Raw genomic sequence first — 23,468 nt, forward strand, 5'->3', positions numbered from 1 at the left:
GCACTGAAGCAGGTCTACAGGTAGACTGGACCAAAGTTCTACCACCGAGTCAGACCCTGAGCTCTAGTTATCACAACTTCCATAGACGCAAATGTCATTTCAGACTTGTATTTTGTGTTTACTTTGGTTGTGTTGTTTTATGATAAATTTAATTTGAAGATCTGATGCTGTTTATTTTAGGAGAAACATAAAAAAGATAAATCATGAGGGAGACAAATACTTTTCTATCAATTTTTTATAAATGACCAATCAAGAGTTTTGTATTTCTGTAAATTTACTGCAACTGCAATGACAAACAATCTTTGGTTTTATTATCACTAATACAGAGTTATGCAAATTTTTGAAATGAAATTTTATTTTGTCAAATTTAGAGGTTAAAATAAAACTTTATTTAGTTAAAGGCATTAGAGGAGCTTTAATTTCCTATGATTTTGAACGTAGCATGCGCATGCGCACATACAACCTCTCCCTCACCCCCCTCTAACCTCCCCCCTCTTAACATTTACGAAGAAACGCCCCCCTCCAGAAACTTGCGTAGCACTCGTGAAGTTGTCTTTTACGGCTGGATCCCCCTGGATCTTTATCTGCCATTATGTAAAAAAAGATGAGCAAAACAAGTCGCCGGCTAACTATGAAGCTATACCAAAGCAACACATACAGAAAACACGTAAGTCCAAGGCGTACGTAATCTACGTAACTAGGCCTGAGCCGGAAGATTTTTGATTGACAGGAAAGGGAGCAAACCAAACGCCTCGGTCCGAGCGTGTTGATTGGCTGATGTTTTTCAGGTCCTGCCATGTCCACCGTTATTTTTTTTAATTTTTAATTTTTTTAGAAACCATACGTACAAGTCCACTAAAGGTCAGTATATTCATTTTATGTGAATCAGACAAATTAAACAACAAAAAAAAACCATCCTCCATAATGCCTTTAAAAGCCAGAAAACTGCTTCTCTCCTGTTGATTTACAAGCATGTTGCACTTCAACCCTAAAAGTTTAATAAATTTACATCATTTTTGCTTCTTCTTTTTACACTTTTTGTTTGCTTTTGCACTTCTACACAGACAGCCACATGAATGCAGATGTGAAGAAACCGTTAAAATGAGGAGCAGAGGTGTTGGTGGAAGTAGAGCTATTACACTGATTACAACTGACTTCAAATTGTTTGAATTCTCATGTCCAACTAAGCTAGCGTCCGTGCTAAATGCTGCTCAGCGTTTATTAGCATGCCACAGGGGTTCCTTCATCCCGTTCCTCTCTACCCCCCCCCTGGTCTTTGTCCTGGTTCTGGTGTGACGGCCTGTCAGGAGATGCTGTTGAGAGGACAGAGAGTCGACAAAATCAGCTCAGATCAGACCTGATCTCCTCACACGCACTCGTCCGGGCGCAGCGGTGTGCTGACCAGTGAGCGGTGAAGAGGCCCAGTGTCGATGTCCCACCTTATCTTCATCAGACCTCCCGTCCCTGACCCAGAATCCTCCAGACCTGCCATCCAGGCTCCCTGTGTCTGTGCTTCCTCTGACCACATCCCTGATTGCTGTGGCTGGGGCTCCGGTTGCTCAGGTGGACAGAGCATGTGTGACATGATGACTTCTGGCACGGTGGACTCTTCTGCCCAACAGCCTGACTGTCAGGCCAAATATCTGAGGAGGAGAAAAGAACGGAGGAATGGGGGAAAGACAAGAGGAAGGAGGAGAAAGAAACTAACATTAAAATGATGGCAAATTCACCTCAATAACAGCTGTACTAAAATCTATTTCAAGCGGTAAATCCAAGCTGTTTCTAGTGTAGACCCAGTGGAGGTTAATGCTGGACCAGGAGAGGATGAGAAGCAGTGAAATAGAAAATCTGAGCTCCAGCAGCAGAACATGTCCAACCTGAGGACAGAGTGACCAGGAGAGGGCAGCGGAGGACAGTAAACTGAGCAGAGCTGCTTAATTAAGCCAGACACAGAGAGAGAGGGAATCAGAAGTCACTTATTAGTTCAACACCTCTAAGTGGAGTTAAAACAGATGGAATATTCGACTTTGATTTGAATATACAGTATTCACCAGAGGAGGCTGGTGAAATATATTTGTGTTGCTTGGAAAACATTTTGGTGCTCAGCGTAATTCCTCTGATTATCAGCGAGGACCACAATGTGAAGTGGGACATCAGATTTACAGACATGAAAGAAAGAACACAGCATGTCATGGTCATATGATTATAACCATGTACATACTTTTAACATTTTTAAATCTGTTCTTACTTTAAAGGTTTATTTTACAGTAGAAGTTGACCTACTTTGCTGTTTGCACATTTAACTTTGTCATATTTTTATAAAAAAGGATAAACTTTTCCATTATTTTCCACCAGTCTGCATCCAAAAACCCACGATGGCAAAGTGAGAACATTTCTGCAAATTCTCTAAAAAAACGGATCCAGAAATCTTTCATTTACAAAAGTATCCAGACCCTTAATTCAGTATTTTATAGAAGCCCCTCCAGCAGCAGTTACAGCTTTAAGTCTTCATGACAGCAAAACTAGGTTCAAGCAGTTTGATTCCATCTAGATCCATAAAAGCCTGATTGATGGAGAGCTGCTGAGATGGTGGGAAGCTTTAGGTTCTTGGTCACCTTTGACCAACAAACTTCCTTCTGTCCCAGCTGACTGAGGGTGAAGGCAGGGGACACCTGGACAGGTAACAGTCTATCACAGGGCTACACATAGAGACAAACAATCACACTCACATTCACACCTACAGACAGTTTAGAATCACCAATTAACCTCAGCATGTTTCTGGACTGTGGGAGGAAGCTGGAGAACCTGGAGAAAAGCCACACATGTACAGGAGAACATGGAGACTCCATGTAGAAAGATCCCAGGTAGCTGTGAGGCGACAGAGCTAACCACTGATCCACTACCACTTATTACCCCCTAAAATACATAAATAAATTTAGATCTGATCACTATTACCTCAGTAGTATCTGTTTCTGAGAGTCAGAATTTTAGTTTTCATCGTTATCTACTGATTTAATAAATCTGTAAATATTATACTGATATAATATATCAGTAGATATTAAACTGATTTATTTATTTTTTATACTGATTTAATATATTAGTAAATAATGCAGCTCTGACTGTCTGCATATTGACTTTGAGCCTGCTTGTAGCGTGGAGTAACGCTGCGGCAGCCTGCTATCATCCTGTCTTTAATCAGCCTCATTAATGCTCCTCAAACAGAAGATGGGGGTAGACCCGTGTTATTTGGCTTTGGATTTCTCGAGGTATTATTGTTCTTTCTGTCCATAATAGGACAAAGTGTGGGGCTACAGAGCCAGAAGTCATGTCAGTGCTGCAAAAGAAAAGGGGCACAAGAGGTTCTTTATCACAGAAGCGAGGACTTGGCTCTCCAGCGCTGGGTTTAGGACGAGCGTCTGAGGATGGAGCTAATTGTGGTGAATACAAAGCTTTGGCAGTGCCGACTTCCACTATCAGATGCCAGCGTTTTGTGTGTGTTGTGTGTGTGTTGTGGGTCGTGCATTCCCTCACTCTTTTGTTTGCTCCCTCTCCCTGCTTCCTCCAGGGACTCTGGTGGAAGTAGGCCTGCCAGCCAGCTGCCAAGCAAACCTGATTTAGCCATTTTTCTTCAGCAAAACAATTGTGTTTGGCCCACCGGCCGGTGGCCACTGGCTGGTGGCTGGCTGTCTTCAGATTCAGGGGTCCTAAACTGTTCCAGGAGGACAGCCTGCTTCAGATCTCATTTCTCCTGCAGACAGTGCTGGCCATCAGGACTCCTCAGTGATTTCTGTGTTTCAGTGTTTCTGAGCGTCCCATGAAGACAGAATTCTACTATTCCTGCTAAATTTAGCAACGATGAGGACATCACCTCTGAGCTTCTTCACAAGCATTTAGAACTGTAAGTATGACATGAACAATGTGGGTTTACCGTCTGACGGTTTATTCTATCAGCCTAGAAAAGGTGAAGCGTAAAACTTTTGCTTTCAACCATCCACATCCATTAGAGTGGTAAAACTACTGCCAAATGGTTTAGACTTTTACTTGTGAAGATTTTTTAGGCTTTAGACTTTTTGAAAGATGCATAATTACATAATACTGGCTGAACATTTGCTGAAAACATGGAAGGCCAACTCTACATCTAGCGTTCTACGGAGCTCCTGCTGAAAATAATCTTGATCAAATGCACCTTTCCTCCGGTTTGTGGAACATTTGATAAGAACTAGAGTTAACAGCGGTTTTATAAAATTCTCTCTTTACTTTTTAAAATGACTTTTGACGTTGATAGTAATGCATTTGGATTAATGGACAGAGGAGAAGCTCATGAAAGCCACTTGTCATTTATTTTAAATAAATCTTGGAAAGTGTGTATTTCATAATTATTTTCTTTATTTCTTCTGTTTTATATTCATGTAATGATGCTACATAAACTTGTTTTCCCTTCAGATTAGTGTCTGTACATAAACATTCAGACCTTAATTAAACCTAAGCCTCCTTGTGCTGAAGTTATTCTGTAACTTGCTTTTCTGTTGCACAAAATTAAAATTAAATAAAATAAACAGTGATTTTATTTGAAAGGTTAATTATTTTACAGTCTCTCAAAGTTTATCATTAAAAATGATTGTTTTTTTTTAAATATTAGCTTTCTAATGTGGCTCCAGGTTTCAGCCAGTATATTAAAAGCTCAGAATGAGGCGTTGGAAGGTTGTCCTGCTCCTCTATAGTCTCTAATTGAAGGCAAAGCTAATGAAGACGCTACACGTTGAGCTGAAAACACATCTCTTTTTCTTGTTTTCTCCCTCTGCCTCATTATATGAGAATGAATAATAACCAACATATACATTAACCACGGCTATAATTGTAGTGGAATTAATGATTCTGAAAATAAATCTCTTTGAAAAGAGAGGAGGAAAGAATAAAGGAGTGAGAGAGTGAAGGGTCTTGAAGTGTGAGTGCACATACGTGTGTGTGTGTTAAAGTGTGTGTGTTGGTAATGAGAGTTCAGCGGTGCTGCTAACTTGCTCTAAATACAACTATGATTAGCATTTTCCCTTTAAACGGAATAATTTCAACTTTGATATCTGCAATTGTGCTTAAGGGCTCCAGCGCTCCTCTGCTAGCCCTCAAACGCTCCGTCTGCAGCCCATGCAGAGAGAATCACAGCAGCGTTTTATTCACTTAACACTCCATTCAGAAGCTCTAATAATGAGCCTGGATGAATACTGTTTTAATAAACCGCTACAACACCCAAAGAGAGGTTTAATCCAGGCGTGTACAGGAATGAAATCAGCAAAGTCTGCAGCATGGAGCAGTCTATGCAGAACACACAGCAGAGCAGATGCTGAAAGTGATCAATCATCTGAAACACACACCTTCACACCGGCTCGGACCGACAATAGAGAGGCCTGCTAATCCACACACACACGCACGCACACACGCACGCACGCACGCATGCACGCACATACTATGTTTTTCTATCATTGTGGGGACCTACCATTGACTCCCATTCATATCTAACCCCTAACCCTAACCTTAACCAAACCCTAACCCTAACCTTGACCAAACCTTAACCCTAACCAAAACAATGCCTAACCCTAAAGAAATGTTTTTGCACTTTTACTTTTTTCAGTAACAACAACATGGCCAAGAAAACACTGTTTAAACTTGTGGGGACCCAAATGAGGTCCCCACAAGTGACATTGTTTTCGGTTTTCCTACAGTTGTGGGGACACACCCACCCACACACACACACACACACACACACACACACACACACACACACAGAGCTTCCAGTGGTACGGACGGCCGCTGTTTGATTGTTTCAATGGATAACCAACAGAGGGTGGTGTTGCATTGCTGGTCTGAGCGCAGAGGGTCATCATGGAGAGCTGTGAACACGGAGCTCATCACTTCAGCACCTGCCTTTCTAATCTGCTTTTCATTACTGATGACCGGATAAAAAAAAGAAAATCACCCCTTTAATTGATGAAGCTGACATTCGGACTGGGCGGCTGCTGTTAAAGAGGAGAATTCAGCTGCTCGTTGATAAAATGAGTTTAAAATGTGAGATGCAGACGTATCTCTGTGGTTTACTTCTGTTCATTTTAATTCACCTACAAATTACTGCAAAACTGTTTGCGTTTTAATCAACTTTTTATTTGATTTTAATACAGTCCAGCTCAGGGTTAAAGCTGCTCCTCTTTTCATTTACTTTAGGTAAGGTTTATTTTTAAAGTCCAGTGGGAACGGTGGGAGCTTTAATTCACATCAGATCATATTCATTTAGCCCTAAAGGCTGTTTGCAATGTCAAGAGACAACTCTGAAATTTAACTTCAAGGCGAACATAAACCAGAAGTATTAAAATGACAATAAATCTGACCACCTGCAATTCTACAGTTAAAGTGGCATCAGTCAGATGCATCTTTTATAAACGCTGAGCTTCTGATTAGTTTAAAAACTGGTCTACAAAACGCTGATTTGCTTAAAAGTGTAGCATTCCCCACACAGGCCCATTCTGAAGCCTGGAGCTTACATTTGTTTCTCTTCACATTTATCTGCCGGCCTGCATCTGAACACATAAACATCAATATTACCAGTTTAGTGGTGAACAGTTGTTGGCAAAGTGATCTTAAAACTCTAAAGGACACCTCCACGTCCCTCTAATTAAAATTTAACCGCCCAGCCGAGGCGGTGGGTGATAGGAGGAGGGGAGGGGGGAAAAGGCTTATTTAGCATTAACATAAAAACAAACAGCCGCATATATATATGCAAATGAAGGAAGGGCAAAAGCAGGATGCCGGGAGCCATCCGCCATAACTCACACTGATGGCCTTTAAGTGAGAAATCGCCTTCGAAAAACGTCCAATAAGAAAGTGGAATGATGCACCTGTCGCCCATCTGACTAATGAGCCAATCAGGTTGCAAGGACAAGGAGCACATCCAGATAGTGATGTTGGCCTGGAGTGTCACTTCACACAGAAAGCACTCATGATTCCACAGTAGTGAGGATTTCACAGCTTTAGATGATACAAAAATGGTCCAGAAAGTCAAAGCAGCATCTGAAAAACAACAAAGCTGCAATTAGGAATGATTTATTAGTTGTTGCAGCAGCAGCAGAGCTCCAAGTGATAACAGGAAGAACTGGAAACCTGCGTTTGCACGGCTTCCCTGGTGTGTGTGTGTGTGTGTGTGTGTGTGTGTGTGTGTGTGTGTGTGTGTGTTGAGTGGATATGAGCGACAATGGAGACAGCTTCTTCTTGTTTCCCTCCGTCCGTCTGCGAGCTGCTCAAAGCCGCTTTAATCGCATATCTTCATTTTAAAAAAAAGACACTGGCACTGAGTTGTGCCTTAAAACTGACAATAATTTACATTTCACCATAATGCTCTCTGTCGCCTGTTATTGTGACAAAGTGCTGCATGTTTCCCTCCCAAATGAAAGTGGGTGTTCTGTTGTGTGCCACAAAGACATTTGGACAAACCTGCCATCCGCTCCTTTCTCTTGTAAATGAGCATGTGAAATCTATTTATGTCCTCCTACAGTATCCTGGTGAAATAAGGAGAGGCTTCTGGCTTGTTGGGAGACAGCCTGAGCAGCTGAGATGAGCCCCGTGAAGATATATTGAAAAAAGAAGAAGAGGGACAGAGGAGGGAAGCGCCAGCACTCGAGGCAAAGCAGGAAAAAGTAGCGAGAAGTCCAAACACAAAGGCGGCTGGATGAAGGATGGGAGAGGCGTTCTCTGGATGATCTGCTGCTCTGACAACACCTGGCCCGCGAACAAACTACAGGCTTGTCTAGATGCAAGGTGGGAGGGATAAAAAGAACCCTGAGGCCTGCAGTCCCCCTCCTCTGCCTTCCACCGAAAGCCGCAGGGTTGAGGATAGAGATGGAGCGACCAAGTTGAGACGCAGACATGCAGATGAAGAGAGAAAAAGAAGAAGAAGGAGTGTTTCTGGAATGTGATAGCAGCTAATCCAGCTCAGATGCCGTGCTGTAGGGATGAAGGGGCTGGCAGCTGCAGCTTCTAGTCAAGGCTGACTGGCCACTACTTCAAACCTCTGCTTTCAAAAACACACTGACGTTCCTCTAATCTAAATCTGAGCTAGGTGGGGTTTCATCATGAAGATGCCTCCGCTCACCTACAGCAACTCAGACCCTCACCCACTACACACACGTTCCCAACCAGCTTTCTCCACATCTTCCTTTGGCTTTGGAGTGTTCTTCTCCTCTCCGTGAGGATGGAAACCAGAAGCTCACTGCTGTACCTGCCTCTCTGCTGGGGAGGATCAGCAGGAAGCTCACAGAGAAGCTGCTTTCTGCCACCAAACCACTTATCCATCATCAGCCTGCCTCCCCAAAGCAGCACGCACTTCATGCACACACACACACACACACACACACACACACACACACACACACACACACACACACACACACACACACACACACACACTCAGAGCTGTTTGACGGTTTTAAATTAAACCTTCTCTTGTCTCGTGTTTTCGTCGTAATTTTATTTATGAAATAATAATAAATCAGATGAATTAATTGCTAACATAATATTTAATCTGCCAAATACTCTAAAATTCACCCTTAAATTCCTCCTGTGATCATTTCCCACTCCAGTCAAAGGTAATTTGCCACTCCAAAGTCACCATGAGGTCACGAAGCTCCGCTGTTAAAAATGAAACCATCCCAGTGAACGCTGGAATTAATCTTTATCTCTGTGACGTTCATCTCCTTTAACTGATTAATGCCTTAAAACAATCCAAACTGGATCACGCCTTATTTACAAACCACCGGCTACCCACGCGGGTTATTATTAAATGATGTGAGTGTGAATGAAAAGGAGTGAAAAGTGAAATGATCGATGCATCTGTGCGTAAATCTACAGGCCGAAAACACGCACCTGCCTGGAGTTAACCCGGTGGTGTGAATTATAAAACTAAATGGCATTAACAAATACAATTCCAATTTATAAACCATGGATTTAATCATGAAACTGGATTTAATCCTCCAGTATCATAAAATAATTCAGTTATTTGTGCTTGTGCGTAATTCTGTGTCGGAGAGGCTCGTTAATGAAGGAGTGGATTCAGTGCGTGGCAGGCCGCGCACACGGAACGAGGTGTTTTAAAGGGTCAAATGTTCTCCTGAAGTGAAAACAATATTTTACAATCAAATAAATGTATTGCTATCCGGAGACTGGTGTGTTTTTAACTAACAACAAATAATTAGACGGAACTCCTCTGCCCGGATCTTAAACGTGAACACACCGGAGCAAAGTGTCCGGCGTCCCGCGGACCAGCAGCCCCCAAAGTCCCTCTGGAGCCGGAATGAATCTCCTTTAACCGCGATGCTTTGTCGGAGGAGATGACTTGAGCGACTCTGACCACTGCTGCCGTGCGCGCCACACGCCCGAGTGTGTGCGAGGGTGTGAGTGTGTTTGTGTGTGAGTGTGTGTGTGTGTGCGTGCGTTTGTGTGTGTGTGAAAGCTACCACTAGTCGCCCCCAGTGCTCTTCAGTCTCCACTCTCCCTTCTCACCGCAGACTGAACGTCACGTCCGCACTTGAACTTGAGTTTTCTCCCATCGTAGAAGCCAGAGAGCCGCACAGAGCCGCACAAAGCCGCGCACAGTCCGGGGATGCGGGACTCTGCAGCTAGCGCAAAGTGAAAAGAGGGTGTCAGTGTGTCCTCAGACCAGTACTGGGCTGTGACTTGAAGAGTGAAAGTCTAACCCGCCCGGCCGCCGCTGTCAGCGCAGCAGCAGAAGTGCCCACCACTTGGCGACACCTCGTGAAGTGCCGAGAAGAAAACTGGATTCCTATTTTACACACGTTCAGACGTTAATTGACGTCCTGTCACCTGCTCTCTCCACACAGGAACGGGCAGCGTCCAGGGTGGCCGCATAGTGGACTCAACTAGTGAGTGACCATCAGGAGGTGACCGCCGACCTCTCGCGTCTCGCCGCGTCTCCATCCCTCCACTCCGTCCCTTTTTCGGCTCTCCTCTGACAGATGGTGTGAAGGCGGCGGAAGAAGAGCCGGACTATCCCTCTCCCTCACCTCCACTGCGACCGAAGAAGGGAGGCATCCACCACTTTGGCACCGAGCTCCGAACCAGCGCCCGGGCGCTCAGCGCTGCGCCACGGCCGGTCACCGCAGAGCGCAGGAGCCACTGCCCGCTGAAGACAGATCCGCCGCGCAGGGGGTCAGTTCGAGGGCCGTATTTGAGGCCAGCGCACGGCGGTCAGCTTGGGGTGGCCAGCGAACGGCTGCTTTTGTGGCCAGTTTGGCCAGTTACAGGAGCAGCAGCAGCAGGAGGAGGAGGAGGAGAGCCGACCCTTCCAGCGCCGCTCTCCGGGCGATGCCAGTGTAAATGCCAGGGCAATGTCCCGACGCAAGCAGGGGAACCCGCAGCACCTGCCCCAGAGAGAAATAACCCGTAAGTAACCTGCCAGACCTCACATCATGTCAGCACCACAGCAGCTCTCTGTCCCTCTGTGCTGTTTGTTTCTGACTGATCAGTGCGTAAAAAGCAACATTTTCAGACTTGGAGCAGAAAGTTTACAGAAGTGCCTCTCCAAGGCCATTTTTTCCCTCTGCTGGTTTATTGACAAAATTAGATAAATTCTTTAATACGCTTATGGGATTATTACGGTCTATTAATAACTCGCTATCATCAGAGTAAATTTCCACACCGAGCACAGAAGTCTCCGGCTGCGTGTTTGAAGATCGTCCCGCACTTTATTAAGACACGCTTTCTATTTATTCTGTTTTTTGTTTGAATTCTGTTTTAAGCAGCGCTATTATTAGCCACAAAATTACACTTGATTTTCAGTTATTAATAATACTAAGAAGTTAGTAATTCCTTCAGTTTAAATTCACTCATTTAAATTACATTTGAACTTTACGCACCTTGTTTCCTCCCGGTGAACAAATTAAACGTCTTCATGTTAGAATAAAAGAAAACAAAAGACATTTTAATTCCAATAATTCATTCAAACAAATTGTGAAAACGGTCCAAGCTAAAAACAACAAACTACTTGAGACTTGCTTGTTTTTTTTGTTTGTTTGTTTTTTTTTTTAGCAGTAAAGAGAAACGATGGTAAAAGAGAACCAGTGGATGTTTTCTGCTGCTGGACTGCGGCTGCTCAGCTTTAACCGGGTTTTGCTGCAGGTGTCTGTCCCGTCCGCGCTGTTTTCTGCTCTTTGGATGTAAAGCTCTCTAATATTAACACCCCATTTGGATTATTTAATACCTTCACGGGGTTTCCCTCGCGGCTCCTTTCTGGAGCTCCATTAAGTGACTGCATTTAAAGACAACATGCGGACACTTTTTAAAAAATCTTTTATAAGAAAGAACGTACATTTTTATGAAACACAACAGAAACTTGTTTTCGTGAAATTACGCAGATAAAATGCAGGAGAACCCGCGGCGCTCGGCCTTTTTATTTTTTATTTATCTTCTCATTTATTAAGTCTTCTTTTTTTTTTTTTTTTTTGGCCGACACTTAAACTTCTGAGCGGTGAAATGATATTTTTGGCCTGGGATCAGTTTTCTGGTTCAGGAGGCTGCAGCAGGCTGCCTGATGTGTCCTGACAGGAGCGCAGACCTCCAGTGGCTCTGATGCAGGACTTCACAAATCCAAAACACACACTATTAGAAGCAGCCTCTCGTGCTTTGATTCTTTGGTTCCTTCTCTGGTGTCAGTGAGTCCCAGTCACAGAGGAGGTGCAAGATGATGGAGTTGTGAAGGTGCTGTTGAGCACCAGCAGGTTAAATGTGGTGGAAATGATCCTGTGTATCCTGCAGCATGAGGTTATTTGGGGAGATGAGATGATTTATGCTCCAGTATTAATGTTCTCTGTGTCTACAGTAGACACTCAGCAGGGCTGTTCGCTGAGTTTTGGGCCACGCTGCCTGGCTGTGTGTCGCTTCATTCCTCTGCTGGTTTTACGGTGTCGTACTGCCAACCAACACAGACACAGAAACATCTGAAGAGGCTGAGGTGTCACCTCAGCCCTGATGAGTGGAGCTCTGGTTCCTAACAGAGCTTTGTGCCGCAGCTCATTCTCAGGCCTTTAGGTCACGCTGAGCCCTCTGTAGGTTCACCTGTGACTGAAAGCACAGCGGCAGCATTAACCCACAGCTAAACTGTTAGCAGAGAAAATGAAGATGGTGGCTAAAATGTGAGCTTCCTGCTTGTTCTGTAGCAATGCCGCTTCATTCTGACGGTGTGTCCACGGAGCAGGTCTAACCTGACTGTCTGATTTATCACCTTCAGGTTGCAACACAGTGCTGTACATTCCATAATTTATGTGTAAGAGAAGCTCCCGATTTACTATGCTTGAGTACACGCGTGCACACAAATTTATGGGGGCATGGACGTCAACACACAGACACATATATGCAAATGCACACATGTGAATCCCCCCAGCAGAAATTTACATAATTCTCCTTGAGCTGTCAGGTGATAAAATCCATCTGAGCCGGGCTTCAATGCGAAAAAAATTTTTAATTTGGATTTTGCGACATGGAGCATCAGTTTTAAAAGGAGAACTAGTGGCTGCTCTGCTTTTGTCATTCAGTATTTTTGTTCTGATTCAGAAGCAAGTGTTAGGAAAGTTGAGACACATATTCTGTGTTTTCAAATGCAAGGCCTCCGTCACAGAGCAGCGTTCTCTCAGTCAGAGCTCAAATCAGCGCTGAGATTCTGGTTTGTAGTCCTGTTTTCACAAACTCCACCTCACAGAGCTGCTCTAATTCATCGGCTTCTTCTAATCAAATCCATAGGATACTGTGGTTTGGACTTGACATCAACTATTCAGTGCACTTCATGAATAATGAAGAAAAATTTGCATGTTTACTGTCCTCTTCTGTAATAAACCTACAGACTAATGAGCTCCAAATCCAGCCTTGTGCCTTCTCCCTCTCACCAAAAACAGTCCATCCTGAGAAGGAAATCGTACGAGAATTCGCTGCAGTTTCTCCCTCAGAGACATGTGGGGAAGATTAATCAGTGGCAATCTATATTGTTTTGTTTGTCAGACAGATTTGGTGTACGTTTTAGCGTCACCACGCCGAGACAGTTTACACCCGAAGGTGCAGACGAGCCTTCTGCTTCTCATTCACTGCAAATAACCCCGGCTTTCCTCCGAGAGGCTGATTTAGTGTGAAGAGACGCAAACAGGACGAGAGCTGCCATTGTAGCCTCGCGCGCACACACACACACACACACACACACACACACACACACACACACACACACACACACACACACACACAGGGCTGCGTGTAAATTGCAGTCGCCCACTTGAGATGCATGTTTCCCTTTGGCTTGTCAAATAGCCGTGCACCCTGCTGGGCGAAGTCTTTGTTAGAGCGAGGGAGAAGCCAGCACCTCCTTCTTTTATGCACTGAAGCATTCTGCAGATGAGTTGCTTTTAAAATGCCACAAATGAAAACGCACTTCTTCACCGTGTCTCATTAAATATCACAGTTGATTGTAATGAACACATAACGGTGCTCCGTATAGTTTTATCAGTTATTATTTTCACAAACGGCTTCCATTTGTCTCCCAGTTTAAGAGAGCGTGTTGGTGAAGTTTAAATGGGTGGTTCTATGAAACTAAACAGAAAACAAACAAACAAACATGTTCTTATTGTGAACTGTTTCCATTAATAATCTCTCATGGATGTGTGTGTGATGTGTGTTTTATCCACTGTAACCCAGACACTACCTCTGAAAAGGCGCGCTGCAATAATTTGTTTAAATCTTTTAACGCTCAACCATGAACTATTTATTTCACCGCAATATTTAAGAAAGAAAATGTGGCTTTTCCACAATTTTGGCAAAGCGACCCGTTCATTTCCAGCTTTGGTTATTTCTGGTTTTGACATAAAAACGAGGTTTGTTTTTGATGGAAATTGCATAGAAATGCAACACAAAACGTGTGACTGTTCAGAGTGTGTGTCTGCATGTGTGTGTGTGTGTGTGTGTGCGCGCCCATGAATGCAGGATGAGTTTCCAGATCCCTAAAAGCATGCCTGAACTCATTTTGTTGATCAGCAGGCTGTGCACACTTTCACACTACTGATACTACATGACACACACACACACACACACACACACACACACACACACACACACACACACACACACACACACACACACACACACACACACTTTGCCTGCCATAGCCTGCATACCAGAGTGTTGGTTTGCTCAGCTGAGCCTCTGTAAGCTGTCTGTCTGTCCTCACTCATCCTTCCACCCCCCTCCTCTCTCTCTCCAGTCTGTCTCTCTGTCTCTCTGTCTCTCTCTCTCTCTCTCTCTCTCTCTGTCTCTCTGTCTCTTCCTGCTAGGGGGAGCTCTCAGGCCGTCAGCGCTGCATTCACTTAACCAATAAGAAGGTAGCAGAGTGTGAACGTGTTGAGTGTGTGTGTGTGTGTGCGTGTGTGTGTGTGCGTGCGGTTGTGTTAATCAGATGACATCAGCGCTGAAAGACCACATTCACCTCTTAACTGTCAACACCTGCTCCCCTGTACTTAGCTGTGTGTCTGCAGCCGTCCTCCTTTACAGCGTGTTCGTCTGACTGACATCCATCGGTGTTTTCTGAGCCTCTGTAGCGTCTGATCGAGCTGCTGCTTTCATTCCAAGCTAATCTGTGTTTTGTGTTTTCCGTGCATATACGTTGCTTTGATTTTGTTCTGAGAATTTGTTTTCTGTTTTTAAAAACTGCCTCTGAACTTCAAAGATGCACTTATTCCAAATTAAACGTTAAATAAACTGCTTTGACAGCATTACCTGGAATAAAAACCGCATTCTGCTACGCATTATTATTATTATTTCAGCAGGTATTCATTAAGGGGGACTATTTAATATTTTAAATAGTTTGAAAACGACTTAAAATTCGCTCGGACTTGAGTTTTGTTGTGTTGAGGATGAACAGCAGCCGCTCAGCCGTCGTTCTGTAGATTCCTGTGGATCCTCCTGGGCAGGTGGCTCTGAGCTCACACACCCGAAACACTCATTCACAGTGTCATCGTCAATCCCAGTAAAACCAGGCTGAAACAAATGCTAGGAATTATTTCACAATAAGCGGGTAGGCTGGTTGTAAGTTGGGCCTAAGGAGGGACTACCTGGTGTGTTGGTTCTGTCCTTCCTGTGCTCTCTTCCCCACGTCTTTCTATCAAATGTAGGCACACAATGTCCAAAAATGATATTTAAAAATACGCACTTGCTCGTTTGCTCCAGATCCACGTCAGATTGAGTAATTCAGTAATGCAGACTTCAACCAGACCAGAGAATTTACCTCGTGATGACCTTGAATTCGCTTTGAGGCAAACAGGTTTTTATTTAAAATCAGGTCAGATCTGAAAACACGCCGCCAGTCGAAAACGTGAAGCGTTTAAAGCAAACACTTCCTCCTTATTGTGAGGCGCATCTTTCCTGACTGGATTGCCAAAAACATTCTATCCAAGTGTAATTAATGTTGCTGTAAATATTTGTTCTTGCATTTTTACTTCTGCTTTGATGGCTGACAGAAACAGAGGTGACAGGAAATGAGCGGAGAGCGAGGAAGCGAGGTGCGGCAGAGATTGAAACTGGGGATGTGACATTGTTTGCCACCTTAAACCCGGCCGATGCACAGCTGCCATGCCACGTACACATGTAACAAACGTTTAAACCGAACTGAAGCTTCGCAGATAAAATTTCAGTGTTTACAGATTTAATTTCTGCAACAGAACGCTGACATACACACTGCTCTAAAATGTCCTGATCCGAAGCCCGTTATTTTCAGAACTGACGTTGGATGTTCAGACATGGACGTGTTCTGACGCCATGTCTTGACTTTAACCGTCTCCGTGGAGGCAAATCATTTATCAATCATTGTTTTTCCTTCACACTTCCTCTGTCGCTGGGATCGTGGGTGCATCACGTGCGCTGTCGTACTGCATGTAGGCTTCCCTCTGCGGGAGTGTGTGCAGCGTTTCTGCAGCATTTCTGCAGCGCTTCTAGCATCGATCAGCAGCTGGAGGGTTTCAGTGGCCAAGTGGAATTAAGGAAATAGAATTTAATAAAAGTAATGTATGAAGAAAAAAAACTCAGTAAGACAGATGAGCTGTAGGGATATATGTGTGTGTGTGTGTGTGTGTGTGTGTGTGTGTGTAATTCCATGCATAGCAGCAGTGTGGAAGTATGCTGAGTTGTTAGTTTAGTTCGTGATGAAAGGCTGAGTGTTTGTAAATTTAATGTGCAGTTTTACACTCAAACATTGTTATTTTATTTTATTATTTTGATTCCAGATATTGTGTGTATCTCTGTGCACGTGTTTGTGTGGGGAAACAGTACAACCCCCCCCCCCCACACACACACACACAAAAAACAGGAAAAATCTAGTTTTGACACCTCGTGCCACAGTCACACACTGCAACAAACGTCATTGCCATCGGTCCTAATTTACAGAACCTCTCTGATTTTGTCAACTTTTGTGCTTTTTTTCACCAGCCAAACTGAGGACTATTTAAACCGTTAAATGACAGATGAGAGGTGATAGGCAGCTGTCGAGCAGACACTGTCCCCCTTGTGTCTCTGATATTATGCTTCGTGGAGAGTTAAAAAGGCCTAGATGAATTAGCCGTACACGTACAGTGAGAGGTGCTCCATGGAGGAAACCAAACCCTCGAGACGGCAGCACGTCGAATAAAACTTCTCCCTGACGACAGGAAATCAAAATAGCACCTTTTTGGCCTTGAGACGAGAGAAGCATCGTATTTTTGTTCTCGAGAAACCTGTTGCTCCTGCAGATGGTTTGTCAAGTCGTTCATATTTAGACTTTCCATTTCCGTTGATTTTTTTTTGTTCTTCTTCAGCCCCTGTTAACTGCAATCCTATTAGCGCTCTCGTCTGACTCACCCAAGCCTTATTAGGTAAATCAGGCCAAAGTGAAGCGCCTTCCTTTATATCTGTCGTTTGCATACACACTTTCGAATTCACAGCAGAAAATATGGGCAAACAAACCACAACCAAATGCGCGTTTTGTTTTTTGTTGCAGTGAATATCTCCCGAGGCAGGTGTTGGCTGATGTGAACCTAATGCTGCTTCTGCTGTATTTATAAGAAATAGATATTTGTGTGAGGTTTTTGTGTATCTCTCACACACAGACAGTCAGCTGTGTATTTGAGGTCTGTCTGTAATTTATTTTAAATCACATTACAGTGATTATTAATGTTTCTGGTTCGCAGGGGTCACTGTTTCTGTGGGTTACATTAGTTCCAGGTCAGCTCTCTGGCTTTATTCTCTCTAATGTGTATTAGTGGGGGAAACACTACTGTACGTGGCTGTTTGTTTCAGTAGCGGAGGACAGATGGCTACAGCCTGCAGGCCACACACACAAACACACACATGATGCATATGTGTGTGTGTACCCACAGACGGACATGTTATGACACACACAATGCATGCAACACAGACACACATGCAGCGGCAGCGGTGCAGTAGGTGTGTGGTAATGCAGGCTGACTGAGCTCAGATAATGTACACCTGCTCACGCCCACATTTCCTGTAGCTGCAGCAACAAAACACAGACACTGAACCAGACATATAGACACGCTTAGGTTTGTTTGTGTTTGAATTCTAATATTATTTAGCATAACCTAAAAGCTAAGGAACTACGGTGATTTCTGGAACGTGTTCAGGGCCTCCTGGCTGCTTTCTGGTGCAGGAGAAAAGGCAGAGGGAGTGTGTGGTGTGTGTTTAAAAGAAGACCTGAAGCAGGTATGGTGTGGGGCAGGCTGCTCCATCTGCTGCCTTCATCTGCATTTGACATCCCAAATCTGTTTGCATTTCTAATGTGGAGGCTGAGACAACCTGCTTCTAATCCATCATCTATTAGAAAGAGAGAGAGACGATGATGATGACGATGAGCTCTCTCTTCCTCATGTTCATCCTCTCCTGTTTACCTCTGCAGGTCACTTCTTCCAGACCTCTGATAAACCAGCCCGATCTCACGGGGATTCGTGAAACTGTCACGTAAGTTTTAGTTTCGGTTTCGTGTGCACCAACACGATTTCGTCATGTTTTTCGTGCCGCTCACCACGAAATGCGCACCAATGTATTTTAAACGGCGGACTTTTCGTGCCACTCAGAACGTATTTCAAAAGAATGTGTATATTATATTTTTAATGTAAAACCGTGGCGAATCCAACGCTATATTTTGCATGACATCGTCCCTAAACATAACCCTAACCATAACCCTAACCATAACCTAACCATAAGCCGGTGGTACACTTACCAATTTGCATAGGAATTTCAAGAATGTCCGGCGGCCGGCGGCCGCAAACGCGATCACACAAGCAGTATACGCCGATGGACAGCTTAGATCGTCATGAATCCGCCGGTATAAACCACTTTCAGATGTGATTACCACAGTGAAAAACATTTCGTGGTGAGCGGCACGAAAAACATGACGAAATCGTGTTGGTGCGCACGAAACCGAAACTAAAACTTACGTGACAGTTTCACGAATCCCCGTGAGACCGGGTTGGATAAACTCACTGAAGGCTGTTCATAGAGACACTGTCTGACTGATGCTTCCCAGAAACATTATGAAAATACATCTCCTCGTTCACTAACACTAGAAAAAAAACTGTTGCTCTAGTTATTTTTACTATTTACTCAAACCGAGTCCTGTAAAACCTTCATGTACGTTCTACGGTGCATGTAGACACTGGTTGGTATAAAGTTAGAAGCACTGACACACAGAGTGAAGCTTAACCCTGACCTCATTCACTTCCTGTCAATTCCAACTTTCTTAAATTCTTCTTATCTTTTCATACAAAAACCTAGAATTTATATTAACATCAGGTACATGAACCGGTTCTAACTGGTCAGTAGTTGGGCAAAAATCCTGCCGTGGTCGGATGCTGCATCCTGAATCCTGCTAAACAGAGCGCACGCTGCACTTGTTACCTGCTCCATGTTGTTGCTCTGAGTGATTCACGTGAAAAGTGACAGATGCAGCTTTAAAACGTCTGAGTGAAGGTCGTGGATGTACATGAATGAGGCCGGTTGCTGTGTGGAGTGATTGTGAATCCTCTGCTGCAGATTCTGACGTCAGCAGACGTGATGTGAGAAACACTCTGAAGCACATCCAGGCCTTTGTTTAGATGGTCCTGTTACTGGTGGGTTCTACTTCATATTTAGAGTAGCGTAGGAGACAAAGTGAAGAGAATGAGTGGTAATTCAGGAAAAGAGAGCAGAAGAAGCTGCTCTCAGGTCCTGTCACTTCTCTCTGATAATCGAATGCTTCTAGAATGAAACTCCCGTCCAGGTCTACTCTGACATGCCTCTTCTGTTTTTCTTGTTGCATAGCGGAGGTGGAGCATCCAGATGGCGCTCTGCTGTCCGACTCCCTGCCCCCCCACCCGCTCGGCCTGCCCTCCCATCCACTCGGCCTGCCCCCCCACCCCCTGGACCCCAGCTTGGCCCACTCCCTGCCGCCCGGCCTCCACGCTGACCACGACCTGCTGACCTGCGGCCAGTGCCAAATGACCTTCCCACTGGGTGATATACTCCTCTTCATCGAGCACAAGAAGAAGCAGTGCCAGACGCCGCTGCTGGCGAATGGCTGCTACGACAAGATGAACGACCGGGGAGGAGGTGGAGGAGGAGGAGGAGGGAGTCCCACGCTGCAGAGCCTTCATCACTATGCCCAGCGGGTGGAGCTAAGGAAGGTGGTGGAGCCGGTGGAGATCGGAATCCAGGTGACACCAGAGGAGGAGGAGGAGGTGGGAAGACGGAGGGAAGGAGGTGAGAGGGGAGAGAAGACACCCACCAAAGGAATTTGCCCCAAGCAGGAGAACACAGCGGCTGGTAGGCATGACAAACACACACACTCTGCAGACAAGTAGGCCAGCATTCACCTGCTTTCCTTCTGAGAAGATTCATATCAATCGGAGAACAGAGATGGAGACAGGATGGGCCAGACTGGCATTTAAAATTAGAAGCAGATAGGGTTAGCTTAGCCTCATCCAAACTCCATTATTACACCTACACCTGCTTACATGGACAGAAATGTGAAAGAAAGAAAGGAAATGTGATGAAAAACACTTTAGAAAAAGAGGGCTAGAATGATTTCTCTTGCTCATATTGTATGGGAAGATGTAACGCATCCCTGGAGGAAGTGTGTGGAGTAGAACACAACACCGAGTCTCGTTTTTACCACATTAATCTGAAAATATTCTTGAATCTTTTTCCATAAAATGTCTCATCGGAGGCATCATTCAAAACACTTTTCTCTAAAGAAACCAGTTTAAATTCTATTTAATTTAGTTTTCTGCAGCACCTTTTCCTCTCTTTAGTTGTGTTTTTTCTTTCCGGTAACACCGCGGTGCACTGCTGTCCTTCAGCCGTACTTCTGTACTTTACGTTGACGGTTACAGCCGGTGACCACAGAGTCTGATGGAGTGTTTTTGTATCGGCGTGATCGTACCAGACCTACAAACCTCAGTTAGATAGTGTGATGTGTCACACAGAGCACCCATTTCTTGTTTTCCAAGAAACCTCACTCCTGTAAAATCACAACTTAAACGTTTTCCGTCCAGCCTTCATGCTAAGCAGCAGTTACAGTCCGTAGTTTGACCTGGTATTAACACCAGATCTGCATCTGGATACTGACATCCAATCCATGGACACCTGCTATTAAAAGACAATCCTGGTGCCTTCAGTTTAGTCTAATCTCAACATAAAAATTAATTAAAAGGGCCTGGCTGTGTCCACAAACCTGACATGTTCCAGGTCAGGTGATGAAGTCTTCCTCTTTACTCTCTTTTTGTGCTTTCTGAGCTAACATTGCTGCTGCCTGTAGACAGACTGAAGTAGAAGGAAGAGATCTTTCTTCTCCTGACTGTATTCTGGTCACAATGTGAGTCTGAACACCTCCACATCTGGAAAACCTGATGTTTGCTGAGTGGTTTCTGCATTTACACCTGCATTAAAATGTGACTGTTTGGATCCATAAATATATGCTACTACAGAGTGTAAATGTGGCTTCACTTAAAAAAGGCGGCAAGCTAATTTCCCAAAATGTTGAACTATTCCATTCCAAGTGTTTGGGTAAGGCCAAACATACAGTTTTTAAATCCCCAAAAATTTGACTTTAATTTGACCTTCTGCACGCGCGCGCGCACACACACACACACACACACACACACACACACGCACACACGGATTTGTTGTTTTTTTTTTTTTTTTTTGAGGCATCCTGTTGCAACTTAGCCCATGTTCTCCAACAAAAGAGAAAGAGATGTTCATTTCATTAGAGGACAACAGAGCAGAGGCAGACACAGCTCCCTCTCAGAGCTCTAAACCCCCTCAAGGACTCGGCTAGTTGAAACAAATTGTGCAAAACGTGACAGAGAGACTCACCCCGACTTTCATGGAGAAATCCAGCCTAAGCCATCTGCTTTAAAAGGTGAAAAGCTCATTAAAATTCAAACAAGCAAAGCTAGGGAGAAAAAAACACCATGAGAGGAGAAGGAGAGGAAAAAGACAGAGAAAGAGGGATTAAAAAGCGGCTAGTTTGGTGGGGTAAAGAGGCAGTTTAGCAGGAGAGCTGCTTGGGGGGGGAAGAGCACCAGCAGTTATCTCTCAAACCAGTCAACACACTCGTATAGAGGCCGGAGCAGAAAGGCAGAATATTCCAGTCTGTGACGACAACTCGGCGTGCCTTCCTGGAGGTCAGTGTCTGCAGCAGGAAGCCTCCATCCAGCTGCTGTCACCCACAATGGTTCAATCAAAGCTTCTCAAAGAAAAACAGGTGTAACACATCTCTGATATCTGACATAAAATACGGTGCAGATAGAAATGTTGGGGTTTGGAACCCGTAGTAAAGTAAATCTTGACAGTTTCCATGAACACGTCTACGTTCATCTAGGATTGAGTTCCACTGAAACTTCAGCAGAAGTTTGGAAATTTCAAACTGTGTAGTTTTAAGCTTTTATAGTGAAGGTTTTCGTCACACACACTGTTGATTTAAGGTGTTTTGCATCAAGAAAAAACCCCATAAAAGACTCAGATAAACGCATGCAACTGTTCGTATGCACCTCAAAAATCCCAACAGTTTGTCCTGAGGACCTGCACCTCCAGCAGGACGGTCGGCTGGTAGCAGCTTCATCGAGATCAACACCTGCCTGCATTTACTATATCCAAGGATGAAGCTGCTACATAAATGTGTCCAAATGTGCACGAGAAATAGAACAATAACAGTAGAATCACAACCTGGAAATAGACCAGTCCCACATAATCTGAGTAGATCTCTAAACATCAACTGTTCAGAAGTCTGGGGTCATCCAGACAATTCCGTGTTTTCCATGAACACTCCCACTTTTACCCATGTGCTAACATAACTGCACAAGGGTTTTCTAATCATCAGTGAGCCTTTCAACACCATTAGCTAACACAATGTAGCATTAGAACACAGGAGTGATGGTTGATGGAAATGTTCCTCTGTACCCCTATGGAGATATTCCATTAACAATCAGCTGTTTCCAGCTAGAATGGTCATTTACCACATTAACTATGTCGACACTGGATTTATCATTCATTTCATGTTGTCTTCATTATTTCTCTTCAAAAAGAAGACATTTCTAAGCGACCCTAAACTTCTGAACAGTAGTGTAAATAAATTTGTATTTTGCCCAAGAAAAAGCATTTTTCTTTTCATTGTAAAATTAACTTAAAGCTGATGAATAAACGATGAAACATGGCCTCAACAAATAACTGAATATTCACTGAGCAAAAAAAGAGTCTGCATGGCAAAACAAAACCTTTAAAAATGCCAAATGTGTTGTTTCCAAAGTGTGAGTCATGAGAGCATCATTAGAAACCAATAGAACTGAATTTAGTCTTCAACATGGAGAATTCTCGTCACCAGCATCCTAATCCTTTCATTTCTTCCACATCTGTCCTCGTCGCCTGCTTGAAGTGTGCGTTGCTGATTTATTTCCATTCTTGGGACAGCAGCAGCAGTTTAAGTCCATTTATAACACCATTTCAGAGGTTCATGTAAAATCTGTATGATATTTGGATGGAAACATATCTAGATTGTTGGGCAGACTAAATTTAGAGGAAACTCTGGCCCGAAGCCAGGTGAGGAAATGCAGGTAACTCTCCTGACTCTGGTTCCACATTTAGTGTGTCGGAGCAGGACAGAGCCCTCTGAACATGTCAGTCTGCGGTTTGGCCTACGCTGTAAACACTGTGTTTGGGCCTGAACTTCATCAATATTTTACTGAGCACTTACAACGGTGCCAGGCAGCCGCTCGGTGCTGCTGGGGGCAGCACAGCCACCTGTACGTCTGAAAGCTCGGTGCTCAGCTCGCTACTGTACTCCAGCCTCACATTTAACAGTCGACAGCCTGAACTGTGGGGTGCAAACTGCTTCACTACAGTCCCAGAGTGTCTGC

General features: G+C 44.2%; 1 protein-coding gene and 1 long non-coding RNA gene across 2 annotated transcripts in view; one reads left to right on the forward strand and one right to left on the reverse strand.

The window, feature by feature from the left end:
• Window positions 1-856: 856 nt before the first annotated feature.
• On the reverse strand, window positions 857-9,615 carry LOC127531820 (uncharacterized). The gene is made up of 2 exons (XR_007938989.1): window positions 9,495-9,615; window positions 857-1,643 (listed from the first exon to the last, which is right to left on the reverse strand). It is a non-coding gene; the product is annotated as an uncharacterized LOC127531820 (long non-coding RNA).
• Window positions 9,616-10,321: 706 nt separating this feature from the next.
• bcl11ba (BCL11 transcription factor B a) overlaps window positions 10,322-23,468 on the forward strand; it is a 47,916-nt gene continuing 34,769 nt past the window's right edge. Inside the window, exons 1-2 of the mRNA XM_051939420.1 lie at window positions 10,322-10,440; window positions 19,375-19,875. Of these exons, the coding sequence (XP_051795380.1) occupies window positions 10,386-10,440; window positions 19,375-19,875 (556 nt within the window). The 5' untranslated portion in view covers window positions 10,322-10,385. The remainder of the gene's footprint in view (window positions 10,441-19,374; window positions 19,876-23,468) is intronic.

The sequence above is a fragment of the Acanthochromis polyacanthus genome, chromosome 1, assembly GCF_021347895.1.
Source record: "Acanthochromis polyacanthus isolate Apoly-LR-REF ecotype Palm Island chromosome 1, KAUST_Apoly_ChrSc, whole genome shotgun sequence".
Classification (NCBI taxonomy): Eukaryota; Metazoa; Chordata; class Actinopteri; family Pomacentridae; genus Acanthochromis; species Acanthochromis polyacanthus.